Here is a 13977-nt window from a genome sequence, read left to right as displayed (position 1 = left end):
TATGTCTGTTGCCTTAGAGATATGTCTATGGAAATCGTTTGTCCATTTTTTAATTGGTTTGTTGTTATTTTTGCTATAAGGTTGGCTGTATTCCTTATATATTTTGGATATTAACCTGTTATATATGGCTTATAAATATTTTCTTACAACTTGGAGGCTCCCTTTTTGCTCTATTAATTGTTCCCTTGCTGTGCAGAAGCTTTTTATTTTGGCGTAGTGCCTCTTGTCTTTTTTGCTTTTTTTTGTCCTTTTGGTGTCATATACAATTAATCATTGCCAAGATGAATGCTATGAAACTATTTTCTTTCTTTCTCTTTTTTCCCCTAGGAGTTTTACAGTTCCAGATCTTACATTTCAGTCCATTTTGGGTTCATTTTTGTATATGGCATAAGATTAGGATCCAATTTCATTCTTTTACATGTTGTTATCTAGTTTTTGTAGTACCATTTGTTGAGGAGATTATCTTTTCTCCATTGTGTATTTTTGGCATCCTTGGCAAAGATCAATTGAACGTTTATGTATCAGTTTATTTCTTAGCTCTCTATTCTTCTCCATTAGTTTATATATCTGTCTTCTATGCTGTTTTAATTATTATAGCTTTGAAAATTATTTTGAAATCAGGAATTGTGATATATCCAGCTTTATTCTTCTTTCTCATGATTAATTTGGCTATTTGAATTTCTTCATAGTTCCATATAAATCTTGGGATTGTTTTTCTATTTCGGTAAAAAAAAAACAAAAAAAAAACACAAAAATGCCATTGATATTTTGGTAGGGATTGCATGTTTAATATATAGATCACTTTGGGTAATGTGGATATTTTCACAGTATAAAATCTTAGAATCCATGAACATGGGATATCTTTCTGTTTATTTCTAGCTGCTTTAATTTTTTTCATCAATGTTTTATAGTTTTCAGTACACAGTTCTTCCACCTCCTTGGTTAACTTTGTTCATAAGTATTTTATTCTTTTTGATGCTATTGTAAATGATCTTGTTTTCTTAATTTCCTTTTTGGATGGTTTGTTGTTACTGTGTATAAATGCAACTGATTTTTGTATGCTGACTTTGAATCCTGCAACTTTACTGAATTTTTTATTAGTTCTAAGAGGCTTTTGTTTTTGTTAATGTGGCCCTTAGAGTTTTTTACATATAAGATCATGTCGTCTGTGAACATAAATACTTTTACAACTTCCTCTTCTTTGCATGCCTTTATTTATTTTTTTTTCTTGCCTAATTGCTTTGGCTAAGACTTCTAATTTTATATTGAATGTAAACAGAAAAAGTAGGCATACTGTTGTATCCCTGATTCAGAGGAAATGTTTTTCACTGCTGAATATGATGATAGCTGTGGGTTTCATATATGGTACTTATTATGCTGAGGTAGTTTCACTCTGTTCCTAAAGTTTTATTTGTTGGTGAGTTTTTATCATAAAATAGTGTTGAATTTTGTCATATGCTTTTTGATGAAGCATTCTTGGTCAAATATTGACATATATTGACATGGTCATCCTTAATTCTGTCACTGTAGTGTATCACATTAATTTCTTTGTGCATATGAATCTTTCTAGCATCCCAGGGATAAATCTAAGTTGGCCATGGTGTATAACCCTTTACATGTTCTATTGAATTTGGTTTGCTAGTAGTCTTTGGAGGATTATTTATTCTGTGTTTATTAGGAATATTGGCCTATAGTTTTCTTGTAGTGTCTTGTCTGGTTTTGGTATAAAGGTCTTATAAGACCAGCTCCTAATGCATGGTCTTATAAAATGAGTTTGGAAGTATTCCCTTCTCTTGAAACTTTGGAAGAGTTTGAAGGAGGATTAGCATTAAGATTTCTTTAAATGTTTGGTAGAATTCACCAGTGAAGTCTTCTGGTTCTAGGCTTTTCTTTGTTCAGAGATTTTTAAATTACTGATCCAGTCTCATTACTAGTTGTAGTTTTGTTCAAAACTGATTGAAACTGATTTTCCTTTTCTTCATTTTTTTCCTTCATTTTTTGAAGCCTTTCTCATAATAGCACTTTACAATACTTTCTTTAGAGAAGCTAGAAAGATGATTCAGTCTTTTCTGGTGTTTAGGGTTTTTTGTTTTTGTTTTTGCTTTTCATTTTGTTTTTGTTTTTGTATGTGATATGTAACCTTATATACAGACACACTGCTTGAGAAGAATTACTACAGTTTTGTGCCCTTCACTATGAATTATTTTGATATATATTCTGTGATTTTTGTAAAAGATAACAATATGAATGATGTATTTAAAATTTTATATCTTGTGTTTTGAATATATTTCTGTTAAGAAAAGACTTCCATTTAATTTGACATTGGTGAAAACTGGTTTATCACTTAGAATTTTACACATACAATGTTTAGAAGAATTTTCTAAACTAGCTTCTGGCTCTATACATTTTGAAACTCGTTTCTCCTTAAATATTTATATACGTCTGGTCCCAGATATTGTAGGACATTGTGAATATGGACTCTTTGCTTAACCCTACAGTGACAGTTTTAATAGGAGGTGTAATTGAGTATTATATGTAATATAATATTTATGTATTTTAAACATATGAGAACATTTACACCAATATTATTGAAGAGGTAACCATCATGAGCTCTCCCTAGTAGCAAACTTTGTGCCTGAATTCATACATAAAGAAATATAAAATAGCAATTTAAAGTGATTAAATGGTGTTCCAGTCCTAATGTGCATTATTTGGAGACCATTACAGCAGACCCATTCTACAGATTAAAGCAACATTTTGTATCATTTCCCATTTGTCTTCTCTTCTCATACTTGTTCATTGCTCCAGAGCAGTACAAGCATCTTTCCACCAAGACATACCTCTCACCCCCCATCCTGTTTTCCTCCAACCTTATTGCTATTTTGATTATTTAGACTTTCTCACTCTCTTGTCCTCTTGCTTCTAGCACTCAACAGTTGACCTCTTAAAATACCGTGAGAAGAAATCAGGTGCAGGATTCTTGTTAGAGTGAAGGGGAGGAAACAATTTGACTTCTTTAGCAGTTGAATGGAATGAAAGAAGGGACAATGGGCAATGCTCACTCCTTAATGATGCTTGACTTGGTCATATGGACTGGAGAAGGACAAAGAAAAAAGAAGAGTGAAAGCAGAGTTCTTTATTTAGGTTACAAGATCTAGTTGTAAGATGTGGTCAAATTATATAATTTTACAGATACCACTTTGTAGATAGCACTGTAAAGATGGAATCTCTTAACATCTTTTTTTTTTCCTCAGATGAATTTTAGATTCTATTCTACACACTTTTGCCATTTAAAAACACAATGCTAACTTAAATTCTTAATATGTCCACCCCATAACATGGTACAATTTCCTCACCTTTAGCAGAGCCAGTGAAGAATTGAATAGTTTCTATGGTGATACAAAACAACTCAAGTCATGTGACTTGTTAGTGACTAAACTGTTACGGACTTAAAATAATAAATGTAGCAGTTTTATATGTCATCAATATGTATAAAACACTTTCACATAAAATTTTATAATGCAGCTCTGGAACTGAAAAACCTGTACCACATGTTATCTTCATAATTGCATTTGTTCTGGGAAAAGAAAAAAAAGATGTTAATCATTGCTAAGTGAATAGGAATCAGTTATTGTAAACAAGAATAGAACTTCTTGATTTTTCTACAGTTTTATCTAAAATTAATTATATTTATTTCAGTTGATTGAACATCTCAGACATCATATATTCATTTGGAACTGAACAAAATTTACTTAGTGAATATGCTGTTTTCTCTTACAGCTGTTACTTGGAAGAGAGATAAAGTGTAATAGGTATTTTTACTTTCATTTCATTGGACTTGAAAAATGAAAGAATTGTGTGATTTTAAAAAAGACATTCTGTATGATATTTCTCTCCATAATTATCTGAAGAATTTTAATAAAAAATTAAGTTCAGGCTTTTTAAACTCTTTCCTTTTACAGTACACAGAAAGTTGAATTTATCATAGGAAATATGTAAATAGATATATGTGAATCATCTCATTCTATGAATATATTTGAATAGTTTCACGCTGTATGAATAGTTTTGCTTCATCAAACTCTCATGAATAATTTGCTCTGTTAAAAACCAGACCCCTGAATTACTTACATTTAGCCTAGACAACACTTAGCTTACTATTTGTCATTATTTTAGTTCAGTTTACCAAGAAAAATGCTTTCTTATCTGTGCTACTTAAAACTCCAGATCACAGGACATTTGTGATTTGTTATGTACACATATACACACATTTCCTTCCCCACTGGCCTGTGTATTAAATGTGTATGAACTGTCTGCTTCATTTATCTATGCCATGTTAAATATGTAGTAAGTGTATGAAATACTGAATCAATATAAAAATCATGAAATTTTAAAAATGATTTTTAAGGTGTTAGGATTTCTTAAAATTAACTTTGGTATGCCATCAATATAAATGTAATAGTATGTGTACAAAATATAATTGAAACTTCTGTTTTTTTCTAAGTTTATGAGAAACTTTTTGTTATTGTTTATGACTATATACATGTGCAATATCTTGAAATCCCAGTAAACTCTGGGAATTTGGATGAGAGCACTGTGTATTTTGGGGAGATTATAGAATTCAGATAGTGACATAATATTAATAATATATCTAAACATATATTATGTGGAGTGTCGAAATTTAATTAACCCATGATAGTAGCAAATGCAATCTCTAAACTATATGCCTATTACACTCTAATCTTTATGAACTTTTTCATATCTATAATGCCCTTGCAACATGTTGCAAAATATTATTTCAATTCATATATACATGTGGCTGCCTAAGAAATTGATTAACCATGGTATAACCTGTTTTGTTGGCCAGATAGACATAGGTGTTGCCATTTCCAGACTGTGGCCAGGTGATAGCAAAGCATGTTATCAACCAAATTATGGGATTTTTATGATCTTAAAAGTCATAGGAAAATCTTTAAAATATGTTAAATCAAACCAGATGTAGAAAGTTTTCGTTAAATTGTCAAAATAGTGCTGTAAAGGAATCGTTCCATTATTGCTTGAATAACAGTTAAATTTGAGACATTAAAATAACATCAAGATTGAAGTATAGCATAAACTTCCTAAGAGGAAAAAAAAAGGCAAGAATTTTATACCTTCAGCTGAAAGTATATACTTTAACTGAAACCTGTTCTATTTTATTCATTGTAATAAAATTACACCCCATCAGGATTTTCTAAAGCTCTTTATAGAACTGTCTTTATTGACCAAATTTAGATAGACTGCTATTACTTCTTGAATGACCTCATTATACTGTGGCTATTTCAAAGAAGGAAAAAGTACTGATTTGTTGGATTCAAATTCATGTATTATAATTTTACTAAGGTATCTTCAATGATTATCAAAGCTTAACTTTCATCACATAGGAATTTTGATACTATCATCTCTGTTTTCTAGTTTTAGTGATTAAAACATCTGTTAAATCATTGTTTTTTCATCGTGAGTCAATATTTTGGTTAATTTACATGTAGAATGAAATACTAGCATACAGGTCAATATGATCTGTATTTCTTAAAGATTAAAATTTGTTTTGTGCTCTTTATGCTACTTTATGATGCATACGTTAACCAAATCTGTATATTGGTTACAGAAACACTTTATTCATTTCTGTTATATAATATAAATGTTTCTAATGAACATTTAAACATTCTAGACCATAAGTACTAGTAGTATCGATTAATATTACTCTCTAGTAAGAGTATTGTTTCAGATTTCATTACACTTCCCTAGAACTAGTAGTAACTTTGCTTTTCTTTGATTGAAATTAGTAGTACTCTAATTTTTTATTGTAAATTGTGTGTATATGTTAGCATGCGCATTTATGTGTGTGTGTGTGTGTGTGTGTGTGTGTGTGTGTGTGTGTGACAGAGAAAGAGGGAGAGAGAGAGATACAGATAGAGTTCACCCTGTAGCATCAGGCCTAAAGGCTAAATTCACAGATATGTACTGAAGGACTGTGTTGAAATATGCACAAATGCTAAATAATTTAAAAAGAAGGCTATATGGGGCACCTGGGTGGCTCAGTAGGTTGAGGGTCCTACTGCAGCTCAGGTCATGATCTCACGGTCCATGGGTTCGAGCACCGCATCAGGCTCTGTGCTGACACCTCGGAGCCTGGAGCCTGGTTCAGATTCTGTGTCTCCTTCTCTCTCTTCACCTCCTCTGCTCACACTCTGTCTCTCTCAAAAATAAATAAGCATTAAATTTTTTTTTAAATAAAAAGAAGGCTATATAATAATGAGGATTACATTTTTTGAGTAAAGTCCTCTTCCTTACACTAATATCCCACTGTGTGTCCTATTAATTTTTCTTGGGACTTCTATTCCCAGTACCATTTCTCTGGAACTTGTTGCATGCTGCATTCTCACAAGTGCCCGACAATTGCCTCACTTCTTTTCCATACTGCCCTTTGCATGTCTCCCAGATGTATCTTTCCAAAAATACTGCATTTATCCCAGTCTTTGGCTAATTCAACACATACTCCCCATGGCTTTCCTGTTGACCTCATGATAAATGCTGTGTTTTTAGAATAATGTGAACCTAACTCAAGGACACATCCCAGTGTATAGTCCCCTATCTTCATTTATAATCCATTCCCACATTATTTACCCATAATCTTCTCTAGCCAGATTATGTATTGCTACTGCTGCCCCACCCCTCCCTCCTTTCCAACCCTATTGATTTTTCTGTGTTTCAGCTTCTATGGCTATGTCATGAATTACCTGAGAACTTAGTGATGTAAATAAGCATTTGCTTTGCTCATGAAATCTGAGGGTGGGTCCAGGAGGGCACCTTGTTTGTTCCACAAGGTCTGGGGCTTCATGTGAGTGACTTGAATGCTGGAGGCTAAGGTCATCTGAATGCTTCTTCAGTCACAAATTTAGGGGTGATGCTGGTTGTTGTCTGGGGGCCTTAGTTTCTTTTCACATGTTACTTTCCACATTAGCTGCCACACATGGCCTCTCTGCATGAGCTAATGTTTTTTTTTGTTTGTTTGTTTGTTTGTTTTTTTCCACAGCCTGTTAGCTGATTTCCCCACAGTGGCTTCCCCCAAAGAGAAAGCCATATGGAAGCTGTGTACTTTTCTATGACCTAGGCTCTGAAGTCACATATTATTATTTCTGCTATATTCTATTGCTTGGAGTAATCACAGATCTGCCCAGGTTCAAGTGGGAAGTAAATATAGTTCACCTATTGGTAGGAATTGTTGAACTTCTGGAAGAGCATGTGGAATTAGAAATACTGTTGTGGCCATATCTTTTTAAATTTTAATATGCTGTAGTCATGTTCTGCAGTTTGTATTCCATACCTCTTAAAATTTTCCTAGGCTATTAAAGGTCCTACTAACCTTTCCCCATTCTGAACTCTTACAACCTGTGCTCGGATTGGCAACCACTATATTCCTTTGAATGGTTATGTTTCTGTGTGCATCTGTGCTGTCTCCCCAAATTATTTAGTGCAAGGACCTTACTTTCCTGTATTTATATTTACCACAAGGTCTACCATAGGGGTTTGGACACAGTAGGTGCTTAATAAACATCTGGTTTAAAGTCAAATAGTCTCGGCATGAAATGAGAGCATTGGCTTTTATGCACTGTAGATGACCATGGGGGATAGTTGTAAAGAATGCAGTTATTGGTTGGCAGACAGTGGATGTGATCTCTAAGAAATAAGTAAGCAAGAATCATGTTTTAGACAGAAGTAAATGTGTTTGGATTGTATGAAACTTGGAGACTTAAATGTCAATAAGGTAGGATGGCAGTCAATGGGAGGCACTTTTTTTTTTTTGCATCTTAAATATTTAATTTTCAATTTAAAATGTATTTAAAACTCATTTACTTAATTCCACTGGCATTTCACTGAGGGTAAGACTAAGGGGCTAATAGGAGTAAATATTGTAATTTTTAATATATTTAAACTGTGTAGTTCTATTAAGAAAAGCATTTGTACTTTAATTTTTTCTGCATTTTAAAATTAAAAATACTTGTTGTAACAAGCCAAGATATATAGGTAAAAAGTCTTTCATTATCCATTCCCATATTGAAGATAAAGATTTTGGTTTGATGTATGTTTCTATAGCTTTCCCCATGCTCATTTTTTATACTTTTCATTGTTTATATATTATTTCTTATATTTATTGTTTATGCCATAATTTATTCTGAATTATAGAAAGCTCATGGTATGTCAATGATAATTTGTCTATGTGCTGATTATGAGATTTGATCATCAGTTATTTGCTCTAGGAGGCTAAATAATAGACTTTGTAGCAAACTAGTAACTTTGATTCTATAAAGTTGATTTCTTATAGGATCACAGAAAATATAGAAAAATAAAGTCTTGAAGAGATGGGTTAAATTTTCCTGTTTGTTACTCCATTGTATGCATTTGTTTGCATTATAAGAACAAATAGTAATCTGATGATAATTCAGAGAACACTATGACTCTTACTAAAACATCCATGCTAACCAAATAACATATATACTATGATTTCACCCTTGTTAAAGTATTCTAAAAGATATGGAATTTTTTACTAAATAATGTAAAATTTCATACATTGAAAATTATTTGGATGTGAGATTTTCACATGGAAGTTAAAAGCATGGCATACTGCTTTTAAAATTTTACCCAGTCTCAGGAGTATTTGAAGGTTGGGCTGTGAAATAAAAGAAGGAGACCAAAGATCAGCCAAGTGAAAATAAGTAGAGAGTTGCTGACTATTCATAATCACTCATTTAACCAGATCCTATTATGTGAATAAGTTAAACCCAGATCTAGTTTTTATGTATTTATGACCTTACGAACTACTTATCATTAGCTATCTTGACAGAGCTTTATTATTTCTGACATTAATTTCAGAATATAATTGCATGAGTAATTATAACCTTCTTGAAAAATGAAACATTTGCTTGACAAAATATTTAAAGTTAAATATTTGTATGTAACTATTACATATTTCAGATGGCTGATCACACTGAAGTGATGAAAGGCATTCATCAATACCCAGGAGTTCGATATCCTGTCCTTACTCCTAATCTTCAGGGTTTTCACCGTGCTGTAAGTGTGCTGCGAATTATTTTAAAATCAATGCTTCTTGCTGTTTTAAGGATCTTTACAAAGTTAAAACAGTATCCAATGTGGCTCCCTTGTTACCCTGCATAAATGCTAATGTATGCACACGAATACCTGGTGATCTGTAACTCCATGGTATTGGTATGGACTAAAGTGTTCCACATAAATGGCCCTTCCATTTTAACCATTCAGGAATCGAAACACAAAAATAGTTATCCATTTTGCTGAAGTTCTTTTGAAAGTATATTTTGTGTTTCCTGCGTAAATAAGGAATACAGAATTTAACTTAAACATTTCTCAGTACGATATTAGTGTTATTGTAGTGGATCATTTTTGCCAACTTTTTTGGATCAGCTTTTTGTTGCTGATGTTCCCTCCCTGTGTAGGTGAAGCTAACCACTGTTACTTACAACTGCCTGTAACAACTTTACCTATTCTCCCCTTCTGGCTTGTTTCTCCCAATCCTATGTGATTTAAGAATTTATATGTGAAAAAAAATCTTTGATAATGACACATACAAGAGGAATCAAGGCAATTTTAAGAAGGCTTGAGGTGTTGTGCTTAAATGGGTTTGTTGTAAAAGTTTTTCACCAGCTATTTCTGGTGTTAATTATTATTTTGCACTTTTGTATTTGGGACTGTGTTGCATAAAGTTGAGGTTGTAGATGCTCATTGATATATCACCTGTTGTGTATCTTTGTTAAAACCATTCTTCTTTTGTTAATTTTGGTGTAAGTTTTTTATTCTACTCTAAAGAAAGAGGCATTTTAAGGAATTATAAATATTGCTGTCGTTGGTCCTAACAAAGTAACGAATGTCTCCACCTTGAAAAAGACACGAACTGAGAGTACACCCTCAACAATAGCTTGGAAGGGCAAATAATGGGATGGAACACATGGCTTGGGAGTCAGGCATGCCCGTTCTCAAAGCATGACTTGATAACTTATAGTAGCTTTGGGACTTTGTGCTAGTTATTTAGCCTCTTTGAGCCACAGTTTTCTCGTCTGTAAAATGGGTAAGATTGTGGGTTACAGATAGAACACACAAAAGTACTAAAATTCTGGCACACAGTAAGTATTAAAATAGAATTTTGATTTTAGAAGTTAAAATTTTATTTTTGGTGGAGGACTGGAAGCCAATGGGTGTTTTTTAATGTTGGATTAAAAAAAAAGATTTTTTTTTTTCTTAATACGTTAATAGGGTATCCGAAAGAGAGGAGAATCTAGGCACAGGGCTACGGATACATTAATAGAAAGTCTTAAAAAATCCAGGTGGAAAATGAGGAAATGTGATATTTGAAAACAAGTCACTGGAGAAGTCTGGGGAAAGGACTTAAGATGGCAAAAGGGAAAAATATTAGGTTAATATTTTGGATTTAAAGACTAGGCAAGAGGATTAAGACATTAGACATACAACAGTATGTTGTAGCAGTCAAGGTATGAAACAATGGAAGCTAGCTTAAGAGACAGGAAAAAAATTTGGCGCATAGTCTAAATGATGAATTGGAAAAACATTTTTCTGTTAGGTTATAGGAAGAGGAGAACAGAAAGCATTTACTACTCTTTAATAATCGGTCTAAAAATGTTTTCCATAGATATTAAAAGGCTTTATTGGGATGCCAGTATTTTCCATAATTACAGTTAAAATATTTTTGATACCTATGCATAATTTAGGAAAGATGAAATTAAATTGGAACATCATCACTGTTTTCTGTACTTCATAGATTGTGTACTTCATAGATTCATAGATTCATAGAGTGTTGCAGCTTGGGGAATTATTTTGTTATCACGAAATACTTTTAAGTTTGAAAAGAGCTTATGTGGCAAGATGAGAAGACTCTAATTGTGAATTCCAAGGAAAATGTTAATGAATACATGTATGCCTTTATTGAGTAATTAATATTTCTTCTATTGTTATCATTTACATATTTTAAGTTAATTGTTTTTGCCCTTAATTCTCTTTTTTCAGGTTGCTGCCGGAGCCACCGAGATATCAGTTTTTGGTGCCGCATCTGAATCCTTTAGCAAGAAGAATATTAACTGTTCTATTGAAGAAAGCATGGAGAAGTTTGAGGAGGTTGTTAAGTCGGCAAGGCACATGAATATTCCAGCACGAGGGTATTTATGAAATTCCACAAATTCTAGTTAGTTACTATCTACTGTTTAAGTTCGTATATGAACTATGTAGTTATTATTTTAGCATTCATAATATATGTAGGGTGTCTTTTGTACCTTGTATGATCAGGCCATCACTGTATAGTGATTTGTCTCCTGAATACCAGTTAATAATTATTAGAGTTTATCTAGCCTAGAGGGTATAGTGCTCCAAGATCAGAGGCCAACTTGACTTTGCAAACCTGACATTGTTACTCATCTTATTAACACTTACCCAAATGCAAATATCTTTTCATCTCAGCCTACTGTTGGGTTGATCAATTTGTGTATACTCGTAGTACCATTTGTGAAGGAACCCTCTAATGTGGTTTCCACATCTTTAAAAAATTTTTAAGACCTATTGCTTTTTGTTCCAAAATTATTTTATGTAGACCTTCAATAGAGTATTTAAAACATAAAATTGAGCCTTCAAGCTGCACCAGGAAATTCGGCCCATCTTTCCCCTCATTCAACATCCCTTTCAACAGCCGATTTCCCTGTTTTCTCTGTGTGACCCAAAAGCAAAGGTAAATGGGGAAGAGGAAGAGAGAGAAGGTCTGCTTTGATTCTTACCTGCTTCCAGAACCAGCAGTTGGAGCCTGTACTGCAAACAGGCTCTACTCCCAGACCCATGTTCTATGAAATGTATAATAAATGATCACTTAAGAAGGAATGTGTTTCTAAGACATTAGCTAATTTTCTATTGCCTTTTTTTTTTTTCAACGTTTATTTATTTTTGGGACAGAGAGAGACAGAGCATGAACGGGGGAGGGGCAGAGAGAGAGGGAGACACAGAATCGGAAACAGGCTCCAGGCTCTGAGCCATCAGCCCAGAGCCTGACGCGGGGCTCGAACTCACGGACCGCGAGATCGTGACCTGGCTGAAGTCGGACGCTTAACCGACTGCGCCACCCAGGCGCCCCTCTATTGCTTTTTATAATTATAGTGGTATGATAGTCTTCTCATGGAAATCAATTAAGACGTATAGCATTCATAAGACAAGTCTGATAGCTATAATTAGATTTGGATACAGGTTTACTTCCTTCCGTTGAGGAGAGAAAAATCCGTAGTGGCAGGGAGAGGTTTAGTGGTTAATGAGAAAGACAAGTGGATCCAATTTTGAGTGACAACATTAGAAAAGGGTTAGAATTCAACCAAGGTCCTTTGGAGAGCAAATAGAATTAGACCACACCATAGGGAACTGTCTTATTGGTTTGCTTACTTTTGTTAGCTTATTTTTCCTCTCTCCATAGCAATAGTTTTCAGCATGAGTTTTTAAAGATACAAAATTGTTTTTGTAATTAAAATATACACATCATGGAAAGCACATGCAAGAAAAATTTATAAACCAAGAAATGTGTATCCATAGACAGAAAATAAAGGATGTGTATTCTTAAGGCAAAAAAAAGGTGAATAGCCACAAAACCATGTATTACAAGTTTCTAAATTCAAACATATGTAAGCTGTTTTGTCTCTTTAAAGAATGGGAAAATGAAGAAGCTACTGTATTTTAATGCATCTTTAAATATGGAGTATAGATTTTACAGTAAAGTCACTCATTGGAAATTTGAAAAACGCATAACTGTGCAAAGTTAAGTGCATGTGCAGCTTGCACTTCAAATAGGAAGTTTTTTTAATGTTAGAAGATGGATGTAAACATAAATTGTTTAATATCATATTTTATTATCTGTTTTTCTCTTATAAAGTAGAATAGGTAATATATTTAATAGAAATCTTAAATCCTCTTGAATACTGAGTTTTGAGCAACTAATATTGTCCCATCAGTAAAGCAAATTTTTTTTTTTTTAATAATGTGTGTGTGAGTTGGGGAGGGGGTTAGGGGGTGAGAGAGAGAGAGTCCCAAGCAGGCTCCACACTCAACATGGAGCCTGACATAGGGCTCGATCTCACCACCCTGGGATCATGACCTGATCTGAAATGAGGAGTTGGATGCTAAACCTACTGAGCCACCCAGGCACCCCAATAAAGAAACTCCTAACCATGCTATAACTTAAAAAGTTTGCCAGGCCTTAATAAGAAGGGTACAAAGTGCAAGATGGACAAAAACTGACTCACAGTCCAATGCCATCAGCAGAGTACATTAGAGACTTATTGCAGAAGTATACAATAAATAAATGTGTGTTTTCCAATGCAGATTTTGTTCCTTTGAGCACAACTCCTAGATCTTCTGAAACAGTATTCATTTTTAGAAATAGGCCTTTTCGTATGTGAGTTCCCTCTTTGTGCAGATGAGAATTATCTTCCTACTCACCCAAATGTTAATAGAGTTTAAATTAGATTTTATTTTTGCTGGCAATCTAGAATTTAGATACGCAATATTAGAAGTCATAGGTCATTGGTACTCAGTTAAGAAAAAGAGTCATGTTCAACTAGTTGAAACTGAAGCAGACACCTCAGCATCTTACTATGGCAACATGGCAACAGCTGCGTCAACATGTACTTGATCACCATCCAGAAAATTTATGTCATCAGCTGTCAGATTTAAAGGCCATAAGGCAGTACACATTTTATAAATGCTCACTAAAACCATTTAAATTTTAATAAAAATAGTAAACCTTCATATGGTCTAAATAGCAGCTTTTATTAAAGTTATTAAGGCTGTGGTTTGATTCCCCCCCATCCTGTAACACACATATACACATGCATGTGTACACATTTTTTATATGTGCTCAGAACTTTA

The 13977-nt window shown here is 33.4% G+C and overlaps 1 protein-coding gene across 6 annotated transcripts in view; it reads left to right on the top strand.

Moving 5' to 3' along the window:
- Positions 1–13977, top strand: part of HMGCLL1 (3-hydroxy-3-methylglutaryl-CoA lyase like 1) — a 296847-nt gene that overhangs the window by 67358 nt on the left and 215512 nt on the right. For all 6 annotated transcript variants that reach the window (XM_086707097.1, XM_025925518.2, XM_086707100.1 and 3 more), the window contains 2 exons: positions 9013–9108; positions 11092–11240. In XM_086707097.1, coding sequence (XP_086563223.1) covers positions 9013–9108; positions 11092–11240 — 245 coding nt within the window. The remainder of the gene's footprint in view (positions 1–9012; positions 9109–11091; positions 11241–13977) is intronic.

The sequence above is a fragment of the Puma concolor genome, chromosome B2 (assembly GCF_028749965.1).
Source record: "Puma concolor isolate L17-30 chromosome B2, mPumCon1.1.hap2, whole genome shotgun sequence".
NCBI classification, from domain to species: Eukaryota; Metazoa; Chordata; class Mammalia; order Carnivora; family Felidae; genus Puma; species Puma concolor.
Note: the sequence above shows the minus strand (reverse complement) of the source record. Positions and strands in the feature narration are given on the sequence as shown.